The 25,469-nt window shown below is 36.7% G+C and overlaps 1 protein-coding gene across 10 annotated transcripts in view; it reads left to right on the plus strand.

Moving 5' to 3' along the window:
• Positions 1–25,469, plus strand: part of LRBA (LPS responsive beige-like anchor protein) — a 749,961-nt gene that overhangs the window by 588,987 nt on the left and 135,505 nt on the right. For all 10 annotated transcript variants that reach the window (XM_015101368.4, XM_060400971.1, XM_060400970.1 and 7 more), the window contains one exon: positions 3,898–4,050. In XM_015101368.4, the coding sequence (XP_014956854.3) occupies positions 3,898–4,050 (153 nt within the window). The remainder of the gene's footprint in view (positions 1–3,897; positions 4,051–25,469) is intronic.

Below are 25,469 nucleotides of genomic sequence, written 5' to 3' on the forward strand. Positions count from 1 at the left end.
GCTTGAATGAGATACAGGCTTGTGTGGTACCTAAAAAAATTGGCTTTCACGTCTTCAGTTCATCTTTTTCACTAGTAATATATCCTCATTGTCTAGGATGTATGGTCTTTTGGAAGCTGGCAGCTCTGCTGGTTATCCAGGCTTGAGTTAAATATTTGCTGATGCCAGAAGCCCTGGTGCCAAGTGACTGGCTTAGCTAAGTGCACCGTCATGGAGCATGTGTGCAGGTGGGCAGATTGTTCTCTGTGTAAGGGGGCTTGACTGAAGGAAGGAAGAGAAGCTACACTCACTAAACTGAGTTCTCTTGTGACTGAATTAGCCCTGAAAGATTGCCTTTTTTCCTAATTCATATAGAGGCACCATATGGACAAGCTGTAATCTGGATTACTACTTACCATCCCCTAGGGTCTAGACTAGCCTCTCTATCCCCTCCCCTTCTCCTCTGGCTCAGAGAACACTGACTACCAATTTGGAGAAACTTGGTTCCCTAATTCTGGGGAAAATCTCTTTTCTCCTTGATTTCTGTCTTTTAAAAATACCCTTGACACTACTTCTCCTGGGCATTTTATATAGTCTCCTGTTTGCTTAGACTTTCACAAAAGACAGAAAAAAAAAGGATGTTTTCAGGAGGCCTCTTCTCTGGACCCTGCAAATATTCTGCAAATGCCTGACAACTGTCTTGAAATTGGAAGGTTGTATGCAGTGGGAGATTGAGGAGTAAAAAGTAAAGAAGCATAACACAGAATTCCCATCCCAATAAATTTCAAGTGAAATATTAAGCCTAATTTTTATTTGACTTTCATTTTTGTTTTTTGTTTAATCATTTGTTTTGTATTGGGGTATAGGCAGTTAACAAACACTGTTGTGAAAGTTTCAAGGTGAACAGTGAAAGGACTTAGCCATACATATACATGTATCCGTTCCCCCTCAAAGCCCCCTCCCATCCAGCCTGCCGCATAACAGTGAACAGAGTTCCATTAATTTTTAATTGATAAAGTTTACAGTTTTAATTTTGAGCATCTTTATAGCATCCTTTATACAAAATGTATAAGGTATCTAGCTTTAGTAGGAAATCACAAATAAAGTCTATGGTAATTATGGAAATTGATAAGTCTTTACCTCCCTCCCAGCATTATAGAAAAGATATAACTGAAAGTTTAACATGGTCCAGTCATATCTTGTATTAAAAATTTCTTGTTTGTTTTATATGTAATTTTGCTCTATTTTATTTTGAGATAAATTAACTGAATTTACATTTAGGGTAAGGGCTTCCCTGGTGGTTCAGATGGTAAAGAATCTTCCTGCAATACAGGCAAGACAGGTTTGATCCCAGGGTCGGGAAGGTCCTCTGGAGAAGGAAATGGCAACCATTCTTGCTTGGAGAATTCCATGGACAGAGGAGCCTGGTGGGCTACATAATGAACTAATATGTTTAAATAAAATGGGCTAGGAACAAAATATATTTCTGTTAATTGAATTTAGAACTTGTAAAAGAACCAATGAAGAGCATTTATGTTTTGAACAAATATATTTTTGTCAGTTTATTTAACTAAATAAAATGAGAGATGTAGAAGATAGGAAAAAACATTAAAAAATCATAAGAACTTTGGTACTACATAAGAAGAATTAAACATTTTATTTATAAGAAATTTGCTATGAGAGGTCATTTGTCCCCTTTCTTCTTTCTAGATATGGTCTCAAGAAAGAGTATATTTTTTGTATATTTTTACTGTGTAATATGTATCTCTGATTTATGATGCAGGTGACTGATCGCCCAAATAAAAACTTGGGAGAAACCTAGCATCTAAAATTCAGCCATTATCATTGTTTTGACTCCTAGGAGAATTACTACAGAGAAGCGTAGTGTGTATAACAGGCAGAAGAAGGGTGACAGCCTCTGTCAGAGTGTTATTGTGAGGGTAGGGGTACACAAGTATCACAGCATACTTCAGCAAATTGATAGTTACAAAGCGACATATCCACATATGGTAAAAAAACGGCCGTGGAGTAAGTCGTATCCAACTCCTTTGCGACCCCATGGACTGTAGCCTGCCAGACTCCTCTGTCCTTGCAATTTCCCAGGCAGATCACTGGAGTGGGTTGCCATTTCCTTCTCCAGGGGATCTTCCTGACCCAGGAATCGAACACAACATCTCCTGCCTTCACAGGCAAGTTCTTTACCACTGAGCCACCATCAAAGTGGCTCTGTGTGTGTGTGCGTGTGTGTGTGTGTGTGTGTGTGTGTGCGTGTGTGTGTGTGTAACTTTTTTTCAGGAGAACTAATTTTCTTATCATGGAAAAATGGAAAGTTTTTGTTTACTATTTTAAAAAAGTGCTTAGAATATATGTTAAAAACATCTTTAAAATATTTAACACTGTGTATACTATGTAAGTAGAGTCCGTGCTTATTTGATGATTAAGTACAGAGGCTTTAATTACATAGAGTTAAATGTCAATCTAAATGTTTCTCTAATTTCCAAATTTATCATAAATCCACTGTATAACTTTGGGCAAATTGTAAGTTCTTTGAGCCTTAGTTGATTCTTTAAATGGCGATTATACCTTACCTTGTAAAATTGTTGTGAAGATTAAATGTGATAAGTTGTGAAGTTTAAATGTGATGTCTATTAAGAGTTTATTTTAGTACTTGACTTGTCTCATGCAGTAAATCTTATTTAGCTCAAACAAATTGAATATAGCTTTTTGTTGCATAAAATAGCACATATATGTCTTTTGTTAGGCTTACATGCATCATTTTGGAGAAGAAAATCTTAAAATTTTGGTATAATCACTGTATCATTTTATTCATGATTAAACTTTTAGTAGGACTCTTCCTTTTAAAAAATTTTTGTTAAGTTTAAATGTTTTTCATGTTAGTGATCATGTGGTTGTCAGGCACTTGGAGGACAGGGTCATTTCTACCCTGCTTAGTTAATTATTGTGATTGTAAACAAAGGATGTACAATTCAAAGTCAAGCAGCATTTCACATGGATGATGGAGGTGATAATAGCTTAATTCCTGCTGAATTTTTTTTCTTTGCTCTAGTGAATTCATACTGACCTTGTCCAAAATCTGATGACCTCCCTATTTTACTCAACCATTTGGAAAGTGAGGCTGCCATAGCTGGCCCTGAGGGGGTAGCTGAAAGACCACTGAGTCACTGACCCATGTCAAGACTGGATTTCAAGTCTGATCTGTAGGACCTCTGAAATAATTATACATGGGCCTTATTGTACTTAAAAACCTAACTGGTTGCATTTTTGTGCTTATTAAGTATCTTGTTAAAGTGTATTTTAAATGTCCTTATTTAAGTCATATTTAATTTACTATTTCTCATGCAGGTCATTTTCTAGACTAATTATAAATTTTTATCTTTTTATCAGAGTTAGTACCTTCAAACTAAAGTTGAATGTTTTGAAATGTGAGCAAAATATATTATTACACCCTGGCTAACTTCATTGAATATCTTCCTGGTTCATGATGGACCAAAGCTTTTTAGTGTTTATAAAGATCTTGGTTTTTTATGGCAAAAATTCCACACACCTAAACAAAAAAAATCTAGTTTAAGCTGTTATTAATATTGTAGCATGTTAATCTCTCTTTATATGTTTTCTAACCTCAAATATTTCTCAAATGTTGGTATTTTAAGGGTTTTGAGGTTATAAGAATTGTCATAAGGAAAGCATATGACCACCCAGTAAGGTGTTTTTTTAGATTTGATTGGATGTGATCAGTCAGCCTTGGTGGAACTTTGTGATAGAGCTAGGATATGAAAACAGAAAAAAATTTCCTATGTTTATTTTGTTCTTCTGCATAATAGGAAATGTTTGGCTTTTTATAAATACCTTCAATTTTCTACAGTTTATAATATGACTTTGTCTTTTATTTTTATATAGGAGTTGATCCCTGAATTTTATTATCTCTCTGAGATGTTTGTCAACTTCAATAATTATAATCTTGGAGTAATGGATGATGGGACAGTAGTATCAGATGTTGAACTTCCTCCTTGGGCCAAAACCTCAGAAGAATTTGTTCGCATAAACAGATTGGTAAGTTGGAATCATCTACTCTGTCTGTCATGAAACTTTTCTCGAAGCGTATTCCATGTGTTGGTATAATCATTAACCCTTACTCTTCTGAACAAAACTGTAATTGATAGGGATAACGGAAAGTGACATGATAGTTCATAAATCTCTGTATATACTTTATAAAATCTTATTGACTTGAAAGGTATAATGGTTTCTTTTATGCAGGATTTAGGCTACTTTTGCCTGGCAAATCCCATGGACGGAGGAGCCTGGTAGGCTGCAGTCCATGGGGTCGCTAGGAGTCGGACGCGACTGAGTGACTTCACTTTCACTTTTCACTTTCATGCATTGGAGAAGGAAATGGCAACCCACTCCAGTGTTCTTGCCTGGAGAATCCCAGGGACGGGGGAGCCTGGTGGGCTGCCGTCGTGTATGGGGTCGCACAGAGTCAGACACGACTGATGCGACTTAGCAGCAGCAGGCTACTTTTATATGAATGTGATGATTCAAGATTATAAGTAAAAGTTACAAGTGAATTTCTTAGAGAGTGCTATGCTTTTTCAAACACGAGTTTCTTGTACCATTAGAAGTACAAAATTCTATGTTCCAGGTTAGAAGGCCATTGAGCATTTTGATAATAGAAAAAGATTTTCAAAATTTAACCTGTATCTATCTTTTAAAGGAAATTTCATGTAATATTTAGAATAGGAAAACGTTAAAATTTAAAACTGTGCTTATAAAACACTCTTAAGAATCCTCCAGTGGATTCTTTAATGCCCCCTGTTTTATGGGTTCTAGATTATTCTATGAAAAACTAATGTGATTTTTCCTTTTTGCCCTTAACTTTCATAAATGCTGAGAATTAGGAAGCCTCATTCTCAGTTTTTTTAAAGTAGTATCTTTATCAAACTTCATACTAAAAATTGAATGTGAATTTCATTGTGTTTTTAATTTACACCAAAACAAACTTTTTTTTTTTTTTGGTGCCGCTAAGACGGGTGGCACTGAGAGTGGGCATCAGAGGGCAGACACTGAAACCACAATCACAGAACACTAACCAATCTCGTCACATGGACCACAGCCCTGTCTAACTCAACGGAACTATGAGCCATGCCATGCAGGGCCACCCAGCATGGATGGGTCATGGTGGAGAGTTCTGACAAAACGTGGTCCACTGGAGAAGGAAATGGCAAACCACTTCAGTATTCTTGCCTTGAGAACCCCATGAACAGTATAAAAAGGCAAAAAGATGGGACACTGAAAGATGAACTCCCCAGGTCACTAGGTACCCAATATACTACTGGAGATCAGTGGAGAAATAAAACCAGAAAGAATGAAGAGATGGAGCCAATGCAAAAACTACACCCAGTTGTGGGTGTGACTGGTGATGGAAGCAAGGTCCGATGCTGTAAAGAGCAATACTGCATAGGAACCTGGAATGTCAGGTCCATGAATCAAGGCAAATTGGAAGTGGTCAAACAGGAGACAGCAAGAGCGAGTGTCGACATTCTAGGAACCAGCGAACTAAAATGGACTGGAATGGGTAAATTTAACTGAGATTACCATTATATCTACTACTGTGGGCAAGAATCCCTTAAAGAAATGGAGTAGCCCTCAAAGTCAGCGAAAGAGTCTGTAATGAAGTACTGAAATGAAACACATTTATTAAGTTTAATTGACATACCATAAAAGCCACCTTTTAAAAAGTTGTCAATTCAATGAGTTTTAGCAAATTTATAGGTTTGTGTAAGCATCAACACAGTCAGCTCCCATTACTCTAAAATGTTTCCTTCTATATGTTTGCTCCCAATCCTAGTTCTAAGCAATCACTGATTCTGCCTCGATAGCTCTTCTTTTTCTAGAAATCTTACATAAATAGAAACCTGAGGCGTGTAGTCCTTTTGTACCTGGCTCTCTTACTCAGCATGATGTTCTTGAGACTCCTCCTGTTGTGCATATAGCAGCAGTTTCTTTGTGTTGCTGCATAGTATCCCTTTGTATACATAATAACATATTTTGTTTATTTACCAGGTTATAGATATTTGGCTTTTTTCCAGTTTTAGGCTATTAAGATTATTTGCATATATATTAGAGTTGATATCTGTTTTCATTTCTCTTGGATAGATTCCTAGGAGTTTTAATCCCTGAGTCGTATGATAAGAATAGGGCTTCCCAGGTGGTGCAGTGGTAAAGAATCCGTGGGTCGGGAAGATTCCCTGGAGTAGGAAATGGCAACCTGTTCCAGTACACTTGCCTGGAAAATCCTATGGACGAGGAACCTGGCAGACTACAGGCCATGGGGTCGCACAAAGTCAGACATGGCTGACTGACCACATGGACGCATGATAAGAATATATTTACTGTTTTGCATTCCCATCAACAGTATGTGAAGTTTCAGTGTGCTGTATCCTTGCAAATATTTGTAATTGTCAATCTTTTTTACCTTAGCTCTTCAGTGATGCATTGTGATTTTAATTTGTGTTTCAGTAATGACTAATGGTGTTGACCATCTTTCCACAGGCTTGTTTTCTGCTCATATATTCTTTGGTGCACTATCTATTCAAATCTTTTGCCTGTTTTTTAATTGTGTTGTATGTCTTTTTATTATTTTGTTGTAAGACATCTTTATATATTCCCCATAAAAGTTATTTTTCCAACATATGTTTTGCAGATCTTTTTCTCAGAGTTTGTGGCTTGTCTTTTGCTTTTTAATGGTTTCTTCTGAATCACCGTTTTGAAAGAATGTTTTGTTAACTATCAGGTAGATATAAGATTAAATTTATATAATATTTGAAAGATATAGTCATTCCCATTCTTGAGAAATATATCCCTTAGAAAAACTGAGATCATGTTGTGATCATTATTGAAACATTTTTTTCTCAATTTAAACTTTTTAGTCTCAAGGGAACCAGTTCTGTATTAATTCATTAATTCATCATTGCCATGTTTAGTATGGCTAAAAATACAAAGAAATTTGTTAAAGTATTTGCTTTAAAAAAGGTCTAAGAGGCAGAATCATTTGAATAAATTATATTTAAAACTCTTCAGTAATATTTTGACATTTAAGGAAATATGATTCTATAAAGTAAGGTAAACCACTCTCCTGACAGTACCCTCACCCCTACTCAGACTGCTCTCTCCTCAGAAAAACCAGGTCTATTTGGAACAAGTCTTCCAAGGACACGGAGGAAAAGAAGGTGGCAGCTTACCAAATTGTTTTTCATTAAAGTTTCGGTTTTGCTTGCTCATGCTTGGATATGATTATGAAATTTTATACAAAGTAGTGTTTAATAATACTAGTTGCACATTTATTACAACTTAAATAAGTTAAGTAAATGTTAGTCATTCTGCCGTGTCTCTTTGAGACCCTATGGGCTGCAGCCTGCCAGACTCCTCTGTCCGTGGGATTCTCCAGGCAAGAATACTGGAGTGGGTTGCCGTGCCCTTCTCCAAGGGGATCTTCCCGACCCAGGGAATGAACCCTGGTTGCCTGCATGGCAGGTGGGTTCTTTACCGTCTGAGCCACCAAGGAAGCTGTTATAACTTATTATTGAATTATTAAACATTTTTCCCAGCGATTCCTCTTCCTGTGAACTTGACAGATGTCTTCATAGTTTAGGCTCTGAATAAGCTTATATTTATAACAGACCTCATAAAAATTCACTGCAAATTAAATTCAAACATTTTATAGTACAATATTTACATCTCTGATAATTTTAACTCCTAATTAGGAAGGTACTCGATTTTTCTGACGTGTGTCTTTATGAAAGAATTTGAAAACTCATTCATTCTTTCAAAAATATTTATTTTGCACCTATGATGAACAAAGCTTTCCACAGTGCAGTTCATACTGACTCGTTTTAAAGTTTTCTGTTGACTCTGACTAAACTGTTAGTACGGTGTTTTATGTGTGTGTTAGCATGCTATCACATAAGGGTTTTATCCCCCTCCTCTTTGAGGTTTACCTCTTCAAGTCCACAGATTTTATGCAATGATTGTAGCTCATGAAATGCATACTACTTTGATCTGTGACCTTTCTGTGGTGCTAATCGGGTTCCTGATATCATTATACCTTACTCATTAATCATATTTCCTGCAGCCCGTCAGGCAGCCAGACAGAGCAAGTCCCTGTTTTCAGCCCTCTGTTGGCAGGTTTCTGCTTTTCCGGATTATTACAGACGATACTTTGGCTTCTCATAGTCAGAGCCACATCAAGCTGTGTGTTACAATTAAAGTCAGATGGTCCTCAGGTTGAACAGGGATATAGTGTTGCAGCTGTCTCTCTTCCTGGAACAAACCAGCACCAAGAACAGATGATCTATAGGACAGTGAATAATAACAGATTGTACAGTACTCCATTGGTAGCAGGGGATCCCAGATTTAATTAACTGACATACTCATTTTAAGATACACAGCACGTCTTTTTTAAGTATTTGCTTGCCCAGATATTATCTCAAGGGAATAGAATATTTTTAGGAGCATGATTCTGATGTTGGACAGTAACCCTACATTTTCTCTTTTTTTGGAGGACTCTAACTGCTACCTTACCTAACCATGTTACTCCTTAGAGTTTTCTGTAGGTAGTGAAGATCTAAATAAGAATTACTGAATTGGCTAACGTGTTGAATGTATATACAGAATCCTGTGTATTTTAGAAGGAAAACCCTCAGAGGTCTGATTATTCTTTCAGGTATATAAATTAAATTTTCTTTGTTCTAAAGAGTTGGAATCAGGGAAAAGCCAAAGCGGTCTTAACTACATCCCAGAGAGTGGTCTGTGTTATTTAATATTACCTAGATCAGGAAAAAAAAATATTCCAAATGCTGCTTTAGAAATATAAATGAGAAACAGGCCTTCATACTTTCAAATAATATAAAAATGTGTGAGTTCAGACTGCTCATCATTTATCTCATGGTATAATGTCAATGTTATGGACCTATATTACACTGCCTCTTAGAACCCTTGAGTTTTAAGTTGAATAAGAGACATAAGACATAATAAGGAAACCATTTTCTCAGCAGTAATGTTACTTTAAAAGTTTATAGAAGTTGGTGAAGTGGAGCATTTTGTTTTAGCTGCAGGATGTATAGTTTATCCAAGTTATAATAGTAATTTGTTCTTTTAACCAGTACTTACTAAGTTGCCTGTTTGTGGACCAGCACTGTTAGACTCAGTGAACGAGACAGATAGTATCTCTACTCTTTGGAGATTACTTCTTGTTTGATAACTTAGGTTGTTGAAACAGAAAGCTTTTCAAGGCTGAGAGGTGGCATGAATTTGATAAAGGACATCGTCTATTGATGAATTGTACTCAGGTTACCAGTTAGAATCCCGTTTGCTTTTGTGTGTCTCTGTAGCTTCTGTCTTTCCTGCTGTGTCATGAAAGTGACATGAGTTGTCACTTGCTTGAGAAGGTAAAGAAAAATAAAGTGAGTGTGTTATGTTCTTTCCAATAAGATGTGGACACATTAAAAGTGATTTTTGTATTGTTTTCTAAGAGAAAAATTAAAATTTCATATTTTATTTCACCACCTACCTTGTCTTTTCCTATCTATGCTAAAATTTAAGTCTGTTGAGGGTAAACCTTCATAGATCTTATCCATGTGACTGAGCTTGGTCAGTCTTTTCTAACTTTTAAGAGCACTGACTAGGGAACATTTTTTTAAAACAAAATGTTTTGTTTAAAGAAAATTTTTTTAAACAAGCTTTTTAGAATACAGATTCTAGAAGCTAACTTTTTTTTCATACTGTTCCTTTTCCAATTGCCTTTTATTTTCCACGTTGATAATGATGTGGCAAAGAATATAAGTTGTCAGAGCAATATAGCTTGTAATAATTATTCTCAACTTTGGGCATATCCTTTCCTCCACCTCCCTCATTGGATCTAAATCCTAGGAGGATGGGGACAGATTTTTATTAATAGTTTTTCAATCTAAAGCTATTATTGTTTGGTTTGCCTTTAATCCTGTTATGTAATTTGCTGTTAAATCTAGTTCAAAAAGGACACCTAAATAAGTGGGGGGAAAAAAGATGTGTTGATAGATTAATTCTCTCCTAATGTATTTATAAATCCACTATAGAATCCAGTCCAAGTTCCAATAGAATTGTCTTGTTTTGTTAGAATGTGAAAACTTGATTGCAAAGGCCAAAGGACCAATTATAGCCAAAATCCTTTCTGAAAACAAGAATAGATTTCCGAGGGACTTGTTTTACTATATGTCAATAGTTATTATAAAGCTGTAGTAATTATGGAAAATTAGGAAAAGGAGACTAATAAAAGTGAACAGAGAAGCCAGAAACAGACAAGGGCATATAAAGAAACTTCATCTGTCATAGAGTTAGTATTACAGATCTGTGGGGAAAGCAAGGACTTGTCAACTTAGATGAGATAAATAGTAATTTTATGTTGATTTCCAAGGGCTGCCATAACAAAGTAACGGAAATACTGGGTGGCTTAAAGAACAGGAATGTGTTGTCTCAGTTCTGGAGGCTGGAAGTCTGGAATCACAGTTCGGCAAGCTAGGTTCCTTCTGAGGGTTGTGGAGGAAGGATCAGATCTAGATCTCTTGCTGGCCTGTATTTAGCCGTGTTCTCCTTACATCTCTAAACGTCATCCTCCCTTTATGTGTGTCTGTGTCTCTAAAATTTCCCTTTTAATAAGGACTCCAGTTATATCGGGTTAGGGATACACTCTACTCCAGTATGACCTCATCTTAACATAAATAATTACATGTGTAATGGCCCTATTTCCAAATAAGGTCACATTCTGAGTTACTCAGTTCAGTTCAGTCGCTCAGTCATATCTGACTCTTTGCGACCCCATGAATTGCAGCACGCCAGGCCTCCCTGTCCATCACCAGCTCCCAGAGTTCACTCAAACTCATGTCCATTGAGTCGGTGATGCCATCCAGCCATCTCATCCTCTGTCGTCCCCTTCTCTTCCTGCCCCCAATCTCTCCCAGCATCAGGGTCTTTTCCAATGAGTCAACTCTTCGCATGAGGTGGCCAAAGTACTGGAGTTTCAGCTTTAGCATCATTTCTTTCAAAGAACACCCAGGGCTGATCTCCTTCATAATGGACTGGTTGGATCTCCTTGCAGTCCAAGGAACTCTCAAGAGTCTTCTCCAACACCACAGTTCAAAAGCATCAATTCTTCGGTGCTCAGCTTTCTTCACAGTCCAAATCTCACATCCATACATGACTACTGGAAAGACCATAGCCTTGACTAGATGGACCTTTGTTGGCAAAGTAATTATCTCTGCTTTGAATATGCTATCTAGGTTGGTCATAACTTTCCTTCCAAGGAGTCAGCGTCTTTTAATTTCATTGCTGCAGTCACCATCTGCAGTGATTTTGGAGCCCCCAAAATAAAGTCTGACACTGTTTCCACTGTTTCCCATCTATTTCCCATGAAGTGATGGGACTGGATGCCATGATCTTCGTTTTCTGAATGTTGAGCTTTAAGCCAACTTTTTCACTCTCATCTTTCACTTTCATCAAGAGCCTTTTTAGTTCCTCTTCACTTTCTGCCATAAGGGTGGTGTCATCTGCATATCTGAGGTTATTGATATTTCTCCCTGTCATCTTGATTCCAGCTTGTGCTTCTTCCAGCCCAGCGTTTCTCATGATGTACTCTGCATAGAAGTCAAATAAGCAGAGTGACAATATATAGCCTTGATGTACTCCTTTCCCTATTTGGAACCCGTCTGTTGTTCCATGTCCAGTTCTAACTGTTGCTTCCTGACCTGCATATAGGTTTCTCAAGAGGCAGGTCAGGGGTTCTGGTATTCCCATCTCTTTCAGAATTTTCCACAGTTTGTTGTGATCCACACAGTCAAAGGCTTTGGCATAGTGAATAAAGCAGAAATAGATGTTCTTCTGGAACTCTTTTGCTTTTTCGATGATCCAGCGGATGTTGGCATTGTGATCTCTGGTTCTTCTGCCTTTTCTAAAACCAGCTTGAACATCTGGAAGTTCACAGTTCACGTATTGCTGAAGCCTGGCTTGGAGAATTTGGAGCATTACTTCACTAGCGTGTGAGATGAGTGCAATTGTGTGGTAGTTTGAGCGTTCTTTGGCATTGCCTTTCTTTGGGATTGGAATGAAAACTGACCTTTTCCAGTCCTGTGGCCACTGCTGAGTTTTCCAAATTTGCTGGCATATTGAGTGCAGCACTTTCACAGCATCATCTTTCAGGATTTGAATTTGAAAGTTAGAATTTCAACAAATAAATTTTGGGGGATACTTTTCAACCCATAACAGATATTAATGTGGAAAAAAAGTAAGGACCTTATATCAAAAATGAAAATTAAAATATATTAAAGCTTTGCACCCCAAGGATTTGAAAGAGACACATGAACCCCAGTGTTCATTGCAGCACTATTTGCAATAACTAGGACACAGAAGCAACCTAGATATCCATCAATAGATGAATGGATAGGGAATTGTGGTGCATTTACTCAATGGAATATTACTCAGCTATAGAAAGGAATGCATTTGAGTCAGTTCTAATGAGGTGGATGAAACTGGAGCCTATTAAACTGAGCGAAGTAAGTCAGAAAAAGAAAGACAAATACTGTATATTAATGAGGTGGATGAAACTGGAGCCTATTAAACTGAGCGAAGTAAGTCAGAAAAAGGGAGACAAATACTGAATATTAATGCACAAATATGGAATTTAGAAAGATGTACTGACGATCCTGCATGCAGGGCAGCAAAGGAGACACAGAAGTAAAGAACAGACTTTTGGACTCAGTGGGAGAAGGCAAGGGCGGGATGATTTGAGAGAATATCACTGAAATATGTACGTTACTATGTGTAAAACAGATGACCAGAGCAAGTTTGATGCATGAACCAGGTCACCCTAAGGTGCTCTGGGACAACACAGAGGGATAGGGTGGGGATGGAGATGGGAGGGCAGTTAAGGTAAGGGGTCACATGTATACCCGTGGCCAATTCATGTTGATGTACGGCAAAAACCATCACGATATTGTTATTATCCTCCGGTTAAAATAAATAAATTTTAAAATAAAATACATTGATGCTTTAAAAATGAAATAATGATTAATAATTTACTAAAAAAACAAAAAGTCAAAATTAGGAACTTTTAGGAATTAACACAAGAGGAATTCTTTGTGAACTTGGAACAGCTGAAAGTTTTTCAAACAAGAAACAAAATATGATCCATTGCATTAATTGATTTTTGGATGTTAAACCAACCGTGCATTCCTTGAGTATATTACCTTTGGATGATATGAATTCTTTTGATGTATATTGCAATTTCTGTTGTTAGTATTTGTTGAGAAATTACTATTTGGGAAGACTTGTTTGTATTCATGAGGAATATTGAGATGTAGTTTTCTTATAATATATTTTTATGATTTAAATATCAGGATTTATATTAGCCTCATAGAATGAGATAGCACAAAGTGTTCCCGTTTCTATTTTCTGAAAGACTTTGTAAGAGATTGCTATTGTTTCTTCTTTACATGCTTGATTGACATCATCTGGACATTAACTTGTATGTGTGTGGTGTGGAGATTTTAAATTACCAAATCATTTTCTAGTTGTTATAGGTTTATTCAGAGTCTTGAATTTTTTTCTTGGATCTATTTCAGTAGTTTGTGTCTTTCTAGGCATTTGGCCATTTAGCCTAAATTGTCTATTTTATTGGTATAAAGTTGTTCATCATATGCCTTATAATTTTTATTTTTCTAAGTTTGGTAGTAGTATTACCTCATTTATTCCTGATTTTTTGTTAGGGTTTTTTTTTTTTTTCTTATTCTTGCTAACTCTGTTGGTTTTATTGATCTTTTCTTATAACTTACATGTCATTTCATTATTTTTTTCTCTACTGTGTATCTTTTTTTCCTTTCATTAGATTTTCACTCTAATAATAATTTTTTATCCCTTTTGCTTGCTTTGAATTTGGTTTACTCTTTTACTAAAGTCTTAATTTGAGAAAATAGTGTGTTTTTTTACTTAAAAAATTTTTTTTGAAATATAGTTAATTTACAGGATTGTGTTAATTTCTGCTGTACAGAAAGGTGAGTGTGGGATGGATCCCTCATGGGTTTGATCTCTTGGTCAGGAGTATCCTCTGGAGAAAGTAATGGCAACCACTCCAGTATTCTGGCCTGGGAAATCCTATGGACAGAGGAGCCTGGCAGGCTACAGTCCACAGGGTTGCAAAGAGTCAGACACAAATGAATGACTAAGCACATGAGCACACCTTATTTTCTAATATTGGCTTTTATAGTTACAGATTTCTCTTTAGGTACTATCTTTGCCACATCCCTAAGTTTTGATCTTTTGTTTGCTTATTTTCATTCATCTCACAGTATTTTATATTTTCTCCTGATTTGTTTTCTGACTCATTGGTTTTTCAGAAGTATACTGCTTAGTTAATAAATATTTGTGGATTTTCCAAATTTCCTTCTGTTTTTAATTTCTAATTTAATCTTCCTGTGATCAGAGCATATACTTGTATGATTTCTGTTGTTTTAAGTGTATTGAGACTTGCTTTGTGACCTAGTATATTGTCTATATTAGAGAATTCTCCATTTGCTTTCAAGAAGAATGAGTATTGTGCCATTGAGTATTCTATAGATGTCAGTTGGTCAAATTTTTTATGTTTGTCTTTATACCTTTGCTTATTTTACCTATTTCTATAAATTTTTGCTAGTTCAGTGTTGAAATTCCCAAATGTTATTTTCAGTACAGTTTTTTACTTCATGTATTTTTTTTTGGATCCTGTTGGGTCCACTGGAGAAGGGAATGGCAAACCACTTCAGTATTCTTGCCTTGAGAACCCCATGAACAGTATGAAAAGGCAAAATGATAGGATACTGAAAGAGGAACTCCCCAGGTCAGTAGGTGCCCAATATGCTACTGGAGATCAGTGGAGAAATAACTCGAGAAAGAACGAAGGGATGGAGCCAAAGCAAAAACAATACCCAGCTGTGGGTGTGACTGGTGATAGAAGCAACGTCCGATGCTGTAAAGAGCAATATTGCATAGGAACCTGGAATGTCAGGTCCATGAATCAAGGCAATTTGGAAGTGGTCAGACAGGAGATGGCAAGAGTGAACATCGACATTCTAGGAATCAGCGACCTAAAATGGACTGGAATGGGTGAATTTAACTCAGATGACCATTATATCTACTTCTGCGGACAGGAATCCCTCAGAAGAAACGGAGTAGCCATCATGGTCAACAAAAGAGTCCGAAATGCAGTACTTGGATGTAGTCTCAAAATGACAGAATGATCTCTGTTCGTTTCCAAGGCAAATCATTCAATATCACAATAATCCAAGTTTATGCCCCAACCAGTAACGCTGAAGAAGCTGAAGTTGAATGCTTCTATGAAGAATAAAATTTTTTCTTTCATGTTTTAGAAACCAGAAGTACAAAATCAATATTGTGCTCTCTCCAGGATAAAGGGAGGCCTCTGTCCTCACGTTGCCTTCTCCTCTTTTGTCTATAGTGAAATTTCTTTCCAGCCTTTCTTATGAGGATGTGAAGTGAAAGTCACTCAGTCCTGTCCAGCTCTTTGCAACCCCGTCGACTATACAGTCCATGGAATTCTCCAGGCCAGAATGCTGGAGTGAGTGGCCTTTCCCTTCTCTAGGGGATCTTCCCAACTTTATCTTCTTTAATTTTGGGTCTTTTTGTTTCTTTGTACCTGCTTTTAAATTTCCTTTTATATTAGATATTTCTAGTCTATGATTTTGTTTCTTCATTAATTTGTTCTTAACTGTTTATTTTAGATATTTTCCTAGTCATTACTCTAGGGACAAAATGAATCTTAATCTATTGCAGTCTACTTCAGATTAATATTAGCTTAATATCAGTCAATGTAGTGATTGTTCCAGTTCAGCTACATTTCCTCCCCCATACTTTGTGTTTTGTCTTGTGTAGTACATCTCTGTCTCTCTCTCTCTATATATATATATATTATAAACCTACCCTGCAGTGTTAGAACTATTGCTTTATGCAATCTTATGCCTCCAAAGAAGTTAAGGAGAAAAATGCCTGTTAATTTTATTTACTACTCTACCTTAATAGAAATATTCCATAATGAATAGAAGCACCTGATACCCACCATCATGCAGGAATGAGATAATTCTCATTAAAAAAAAAGTTCCAGGAAGTGAAGTTTATACTCTCAAATTCTAATGTTTTGCAACATTTTCTTTGAAAAGAAATCTTTTTATGAAATAGAGTACACATTTCTCTGCCTCTTAAGCAGAGAATAGCTTTTTCTGGAATCAGGACCGTGACTGTGTTATTCACTCAGTTGTGCCCGACTCTTTGCAGTCCCATGGACTGTAGCCCGCCAGGCTCCTCTGTCCCTGGGATTTTTCTGAAGTACTCATTGTTAAACATTTGGGTGTTTTTTGTGACGTACTAAAAAGTTGAGATACATAGAACGTTTTGTTCTTTAGCTAAATGACCCACATTTTTCTGCCGTTTTTTTTAGCTTCCTGTTAGCATTTTAGAGTTCTTACCTGTGCGATCTATTGTTTTAATCTTTCAGGGTTTCCATCTTCTTTTGCTCTATTATGTTGTTTTATGCATATGAGGCAAGGTAAAAGCTTGACCAATGCCCCCATAGCTCCCACTATTAAAATTAAACTAAACGGTATTGTAAAAGCTCATAACCTTATTCTTATCACTACACCCTCAAAAAACAAAACAAAACCCTACACAGCTCTTCTCCAAAATTCTCACCTTCCTTGAAACTTTCCTTAAAAAATATCCTACATACTACCCTGTGGACACTCTACAACCCATTCTCAGTCTGGTTTTGTACATGTGTGACTTGTAGATGCTTATTCTCCTTACCCAGTGGACTTTTGGTGCGTTATGGAATATGAAATGCTGGCTTCAGGTATAAACTGTATCCTTTATAGAGGTGTATTTTAAAGTGTAGCATACGGAAAACAGAATCTGCATCAGAATCCCCTGAGGTACAGTTAATAAATAAGGCACAATTATCTATTCATTCATCAAATTCTTCTTGAGTACTTATTTTGTATTCTCCTAGTGGCTTACAGTTGATTAAATGAAGAGAAGGTCTAAACCCTCATCCTAACCTCAAAATAGTGGGGAAAAGATGGACTTTATGATAAATGGTTTGGGCAAACCATATGAAAAAAAATAACTTTAGATTTGTCATGAAACCAAGGATTAGATATCTAAATGTGAAAAGATGAAACAAATGCTAGAGAAAAAATTATTGAGTTTCTGTATTACCTGAAGGTGGGAAAAACTTTTCCAACTTTGACTGAAAATACAAAGTAATAAAAGAACTGGTCACATTGAGTACCTAAACACTGAGAACATTACATAGCAAAATGTGTCAGAAGCAAAGTCAAAAGACAGCTGACAAACTGAATAAAAATGTTTGAGACTGAAAACTTAGACAAATGGTAGTAAACCTCATTTATAGAGAAGTCCTAAAAATCATACAGAAATAAACCCAACAATCTAATAGAAAAGTGAGCAGCAATTCACAGAAAATAAATGTCAGTACCCCGTAAATATATGAAAAAAATACTCAACCTCATTCAAAATGACAGGAATATAAATTGTACAGAAATACCATCTTCATCTTTCTGTTTGGTAAATTCCAAAAATTCACCCAGATGCTCTGTTGACAAGGTTGTGGGAAAAGAGGCATTCTTCTCCCCTGCTGATGGCAATGCTAATGACACACTCTTAATGAAGGTAGGTTTGCCAGTATCTAACAGAATTACTCATTTAATCTTTGACCCAATTTTCAGGTATCTTTCCCAAAGTTACACTGACCAAATAAGAAATGTCGTATTCACAAGTGGAATCTATTTTGTTTAACAGTTTTGACTCTGAAACTATTAAACATTTTATATAACTTTAAAAATAAGATAAAAAAACTGAAGATTCAGTTTCTGAAAATTGTAAATTAAGCAAATGGATAATAGTGTTCATGTCCTTAAGATCAAGATTTTTAGTGAGAGGGAAAGGGATACAAATATAAAATCAGTAAAAAATAGAAAAATGTTAGGAGCAGCCAGACAGTGGCATTCAGAGACTTCATGTCATTCTTGTGCTGTGTGCTGTGTGCTCTGTGCTCTGTGCTTAGTTGCTTAGTCACGTCTGACTCTTTGCCCCCCATGGACGGTATCCCGTGTCCATGGGGATTCTCCAGGCAAGAATACTGGATTGGATAGCCATGCTTTTCTCCGGGAGATCATGCAGATTCTTTACCAGCTAGCTACCGTGAATATTTTAATTAACTTGCACTAAGCTGATCTTGCAGGCTTTCCATGCAGCACAGTGGTAAAGAATCTGCCTCCCAGTGCAGGAAAAGCAAGAGACGTGGGTTTGATTCCTGAATCTGGACGATCCCCTGGAGAAGGAAATGGCAACCCACCCCAGTGTTATTGGCTGGGAAATCCCATGGACGGGGGAGCTGGGTGGGCTACGGTCCATGAGTTTGCAAAGAATAAGACATGACTACACATGCACACACACATGCACACACACATGCACACACACATGCACACACACAAGCAGATGTTCAAGTGATAGCATCACTTGAAGTAGAGCAAAATCATTTGTTGTAAAGAATTTAATTCATAGAAGCCAGCATATTTCTTCATTCTGGCCAGCACTGTAAGAGTTAGCCAAACTGTATGAGAATCCAAATACAAGCAACAGTCTCCATATGGTAATACTGATTTAGAAAGACAACTGGATGATCTTAATTAACTGAACAGTACTTTTTCAGTGCTTACATTCTTCTAGGTTCTGAGTTTACAGAGGTAATCAAAATAGACAAAGTCCCTGCCCTGGTGGAATGACACGTAAATTCCAAAGGAATTCTCGTTGGCCGTGTTAGCCTGATGTCTCTATTTCCAACACAGAGATAGTGCCTGCCACAAGAATCATAATATTCATATTTATGTTGTTGAACACCATCTTTTCTAGGTTTGTTTAGGGCACACGGCCAAATTCTTACTTTCTATGCTTCCGTTTTAGAATCTCTATGTTGACCATCCCCTTTCTGTTAACAGTTTCTTTAAACAAGGAACCAACTGTCTTAAATTTGGTAATAACGTCATATTTATATGAAAATTCATCACAGTCACCATGTTTGGAGTTTGGATATTCTTCCACTTTTACTTAGGATATTATTTTACAGATGCTTATTGTAATTTGTTTAAGAGCAATTTTTCATAATTCTAATTTCTTTCGTTAAATTCTTAAAGTACCTGATACACTGACTTCAGGGTAAAAGAGAGAGAGAAACTTCATGGTAACATCCTGAATGCCCAGAGCAGTGGATGTTCTCTCGAGGTTAGAAGTAAGGAGATAGAGAAGGGTGGAAGGAGAGAGATTTTTTTTATAATACGGGGGGTGAGGGGAAAGGTTTAGAAAGTATCCAATTTACTTTTTCATTTTTAATCTTTGTGTAAATTATCACAGTAGTGTGCAGTCTGGTACAGCTGGAAGTTATCATTTCTGCCAGGGACTGATGGTAATGGCTGGAGAAGTAAAAGTGAGACTAACGGGTTCACACCGTGAGACTGGAAGTGGAATGTGCAGAGGAGCCCTGCTCGCGCGCTTCTGCTCGTGAGCACCGTGGTGCTCTGCGGAGCTGGGAGGAGGTGCCTCCAGTCCCTCACGGCCTGTGTTCCTGGCACTGGGCCATGTCAACCTGCAGTCAGTTTGTCTGAAAAGCAGCATCTCTGCTGAGATAGAGTGGGGGTGTTCTACCTTTGGGTACTTTCATGCGACTCTGCACAGCAATACCCGATAAATGACTGCTTACTGTGGTATTTATGTCTTTGATTTGCCAGTAACTGTTGTATGTCCAACAAATTTATTTTCCAGCTAGAAATTTTGTGTAAATCAGCAGTATCTTTGGTCATGTTAACCAGAAAATGAACTTTTCCCCCAATAAAAGGAAAAGGATTGATTCATACTTTTCTAGCATTTACTTATTTTCTATGTTCTGGTTGATTCTTTTCACTGTATTTCAGAATTATCATTAGAAAATAAACTTTAGATTGGATATCAAAGTATATGCAGTGCTAGGAAATAGCAAATAATTGTGTGAGTATTGTGTTGAAATGAACAAATATAGACCTTTTTTCTAATAATAGATACTCCAAATAAGCGTTAAGTTACTTTCTATAAAGTAGGTATTCTGACGTTTTCATTTTTAAGCAAAGGCAAATTTTAGTTAGCAGAGGGACTTTCGCTTTCACTGTTATAATATTAAATAAAGTATTCAAACAAACGCCATGACTATGGTACTTGATTTTTGTTTTATATATGGAAATGTATATCTCAGATTTTTCTGAGGCATTTTAGAATTTCTTTAGCTTAAATCAGTTTCTTTTCTTCTGATGTTTCTTTTCTTCTCTCTCATTCGCTCTCACTTTTTCCTTCAGGTATTTTAATCACATCTATGTCCTACTAAAAATATTTTACTTCCAATTTTGTGCATTAAAACTTTTTTGATAAAATTTAGAGAATAAAGCAGTAATGCTCAACACATAGCTTTATTAGATCTTAACAGCAGTCGTATTTGCTTCAGATATATTTTGAAGTGAATGTTACAGAAAGAATTGAAGCCCAACTAGACCTTCCAAAACCAATTCTCTTTCCTCCCCTTCTAGAAGTGATATCTTGAAAGTAATCACCATTCTATGTGGGGCATTTATTTCTCATGCAAGTTTTATAATTCATACTCAGCATTAAGAAAACAGCGTTTAAAATATTTTATTTGGGAGTAATTTCAAACTTACAAAGAGCTGCAGAAGTGAAAATAGCTCACAGAACGTTCATGTGTTGTGTAACTAGGTTCAATTTTAGTAACTTTTTATACCCCCATCTTTTGTTATGTGAGCTTTCTCCCTCCTTCCTTCCTTTCACTTCCCTTCTACCTACATGTGTGATTACAGATTAATATACATTTATGTATATATGCACATATATAATATTCATAAATATATTAATACTTTTAATATATCATTCAAGGGTAAGTTATATGCCTCATGGCTCTTTATCCCCAAATACTTCAATGGGCATCCCATTCAGTTCAGTCGCTCATTGCTGTCCGACTCTTTGCAACCGCATGGACTGCAGCACGCCAGGCTTCCCTGTCCATCACCAGCTCCCAGAGCCTGCTCAAACCCGACTTGTCCATCAAGTCGGTGATGCCATCCAACCATGGCATCCTCTGTTGTCCCCTTCTCCTTCAGTCTTTCCCAGTGTCAGGGTATCCCATTAGAGTAGGGATATTTTCTTACATAACCATAGGAACAGTTAACACATTTCATACATTTAAATTAACATAACACATGTAACCTGCTTTCCATATATCAAATTTGTAAGCTGACATAATAATGTTCTTCATAGAATTTTTATCTTAAAATGCAGGATCCAATCTAGGGGAAGTTACTGCTTTTCATTGCCATGTAAGTTCTTAGAAGTCACCTTTCTTATAACCCTGCCGTATTAGTTTCCTGGGGCTACTGTGAGGAAGTACCATAAACTGGATGCCTCAAACAGTTCTGGAAGCTAGAGTTCATGTTGCCTCTGAAGGCAGTGGGGAGGGATCTGTTCCAGGCCCTTCTCTTAGCTCTCAGTGTTTGGTGCTTCCTTGGCTTATAGCAGCAAATTCCAATCTTTTTGTATGGCTTTCTCCCTATGCAATATCCCTTTCTTTGTCCAGATTTTCCTCCTTTTATAGGACACTAGTCATATTGAATTAGAGCTCACCCTAATAATTTCATTTTAACCTCATTACCTTTGTAAAGACCTTGTTTCCAAGTAAGGTCACAGTAACAGGGGTTAGAACTCCTACATCTTTTGTGGAGGGATACAGTTGAACCATTATCAACCACTTAGCCTGTCTTTTCCAGAACATTCTTTGAGATTTTATTTTAGCCTCTTTATTTTATTTTCATTAAGCCGTGTTATATATGTACAGCTATTCTGTACATCAGAAAATTATGCATAATGGGTTCTGATTCATATCTCTCTTAAAAGTAAAAAGGCATAAGCTGTGACCCAGATTCCTTGAGGAAATTTAATCTGCATCGCAGAAGCAGATCACTTGTATATGTTTCTGGATCATCCTGAGAACATTTTATTTGGCATCATAGGGAATCATATTAAAAAATACTATTTTTCTTTATTCTATGTCAAGATACTTCTCAGTTGGATACTGTCTAAGCTGGAGACTTTCACAAGTTCTGCTTTTACCTTATCAGTTACATATAGCCTTACTGACTCTTAACATGACATACGTGGTTCTTTACAATCCATCTGTGTATTTCCCCAAATTTGTTTCTTTAAAGAGATAGTCTAGTCATACTGAACAACCTGTACATATCTAAAAGTGCTGTGTTCTCATTTTATAAGCTTCTTCTTTTGCTTGCAAAAATTCCACATTGCTCCCCTAAGAGATACACCAATACTTCCTTACCCTCTCTCTGCTCCCTTCCTGTAACCCCTGACCTCTCAACTTAGCTAATTTCTGCAGATTTTTCAGAATTCCCTTGGGGAAGCTCATCATTACACCTACATCCACACTCCTAGCACTCTTCCACCGTCAGATGAGCAACAGAGTGGGCCTTGGGCGCACCTCCCACGTGCTGTTTCAGCTACACATGCATACTTTCGGCATTCGGATGGTTTCTACTTGTCTGTTTCCTCTACAAAATGTTGAGCCACTTAAGGAGCACTCTCATTTTTCATTACATCCCCAAGCCTATCACAGTATCTGGCCCATAATCAGCACAAAGGGCATGCTTGCTGAAAGAACGAATGAAGAATGGATGAGTCGTGCAAAAGTGCCAGGGAGAACCAAAGGCTTCAGGACAGCAGTAGAACTTAGTCTTTCTTTGGGGGCCAACTCTGATCATTTTGCGTTGTCTGCTTGGAACATGCCATGATCACAGGGGAGGGGAACCCTTTAGCTTCTCTGTGTATCAGACCTGAGTAGACCATTGCTATGAGAGATCCTATCCAGTGGTGAAATAAGTTATGAAATAAGTTGTACAAAATAGTACTTGCAGTACAAACATAATATTTCAATAAAGTACGAGTAGTTTAGTAAAGGTAATCTCTGGTTAAGTACCTGATTAATGCAGAAAATACATGAATAGTAATTAAAAGGCATGTTGTAAAGAAAAGTTAAAGAATTAAAGTAGGAAAATTCTGCCACCATGCTTCCTTTGCATTTTAAGGCTTTGCATTTTCATTTCTTATAATATATTTATATTTCACAGTGTAGGTTGTAGTTTTTAAAGTGATACTGAAAAACCACTCCAGGTAAATATATGTAAAATTTATACCATCATGAATATGTCTATATTAATATTTCCTGTATTATATACAAAATATAATAATTTAATTATTCAAAAACACAAAAGGAATTTACTATAAATCATGTTTTGTATCATTCACAATAACTATTTTCCAGTAAAAGTCAAATTATTGTCTTTTCAACATAGTAGAAATATTAACAGCAAAAGTACAGACTACTCTTTTTTCTTTTTTATGAGGTCATCAAATATACCTCTCTTAATTGGATTATTTTCTTCTGCGTTTGCAGTATTTGCCTGTGAAAGTATTATACTGTGTTTCCCCTTAGGTCACGCTTGCTTACTATATGGTAAATGCGTGATTCTTTTTCTTTCTCAATGAAATCTTCATTCATTTTCCTTTCTTAGTTCCATGCTTCTCTAGGACTGTACCTTTCACCATCTCACATATTTCTATTCAGCCAAATGAATGACTATGGAGAAAAATTCTCTGGCAAACATCTCATGTTCTCTTATTTCACTCTTTCTGCCTTTTTAATCTTTACTGCTGCAGTAGAAAAGAGGCTAAAATATATTTCAATATCCTTTATAATTTTGTGTCATGCTTATTACATATTTTCCAAAAATATAATTTATTTTTTGCTTTGTTTGGTAAGATTTTTTTCATTTAAGTTTAGATTTTTTGAAAGATAGTAGTAATTACTAATGGTCATCGAGCATTTATTATGTTTCTGACATTTAGGATTAACTCATTTAGTAATCACAATAGTCCTGTAAGGTGAGTGCTGTTATTCCTCCAGTCTATAGCTTAGGAAACTGAGGCATAGAAAGGTTATATAACTTTCTGAGGTCACAGAATTGATCATCGTTGAGCTCAAATTGCAAAGCAAGTACTCTGTGTTATTATCTATACTATACTGCCTGCAACAAAATTATACTGCTGCATATATATTAATTCAATTTTACTCATATAAATGAGATTATACCTATTTTCAGAATATACCTTTATGTCCTATACATTGACTGAAAATATACAATTAGTGTTCAAAGAGAAAAAAATGCTTTTATCAGTTTCAACCAGAAGAAAATTAAAATCTAAAAATTCATTATTGATGTAAAAATTAGCAAAAAGGAAATTTCAGGTTATAAAAATGCAAGGTATAAAATTGCATGTTTAATGAGTGAGAAAAGCCACTTAGTCGTGTCCGACTCTGCGACCCCATGGACTGTAGCCCACCAGGCTCCTCCATCCATGGAATTTTCTAGGCAAGAGTACTGAAGTGTGTTGCCATTTCCTTCCCCAGGGGATCTTCCCAAGGCAGGGATCAAGCCCAGGTCTCCCGCATTGCGGGCAGATGCTTTACTGTCCGAGCCACCAGGGAATCCCTGCATGTTTATGGAGAGTTATACCAAAAAAAAAAAAGGTGGAATAGGAGTTTTCTACTGTCTTTGCATCAAAGAACACTGATTTTTACAATCACCAAGAATAGGAATACTTTTGTGGAAGTCTAGGAATCCAACAGAATTCTAGCACATTGTTGGAGAAAAAAAATCCTGGATTGGATGCATTAAAGGGGATAAGAAGAAGAGTTTTTCTTTACCCATATCCTTTATCCCCTTAGAAGCATAGCTGTCAGGAAAAAGTGAGAGCATGTGAGTGAGCACCCAACTTCCCCACTGTGTGGGACACTACCAGTGAGACCCACTTCTGTCTAATTTCATCTAGAATACTGAGGCGTGCTGTGCTATGGTGGATGAGGAACAAATGAGGATAGTGGATAGCTGCAGAGTTCTCAGAGGGTATCGAAAGAACATAGATTCTACTAACTGCTTTATGGACTTTATTAGCAAGCCCTCCTGGGAGCTGCTAGAAGTGTTTCTCCTGCAGATACTTCTAACTGGCCCACACATCTTTTCACCCTGTACCATCTCCCTGTGCAAACCCCAGAAGACAGTGAATGCAAACCTTTACAGATGGCATGTGAGCATGTGCAGAAAGCTGACCAACTCTGCGGGATTGCAGCAAAGCACATAAACTTGAATGTTCAGTATCACTTTAAGGAAAACAAACAGGAGGTTGTCAGCATGTGGCCTGGCTTTGGAGGATTAAGAGAA

The sequence above is a fragment of the Ovis aries genome, chromosome 17 (genome assembly GCF_016772045.2).
Source record: "Ovis aries strain OAR_USU_Benz2616 breed Rambouillet chromosome 17, ARS-UI_Ramb_v3.0, whole genome shotgun sequence".
NCBI lineage: Eukaryota > Metazoa > Chordata > Mammalia > Artiodactyla > Bovidae > Ovis > Ovis aries.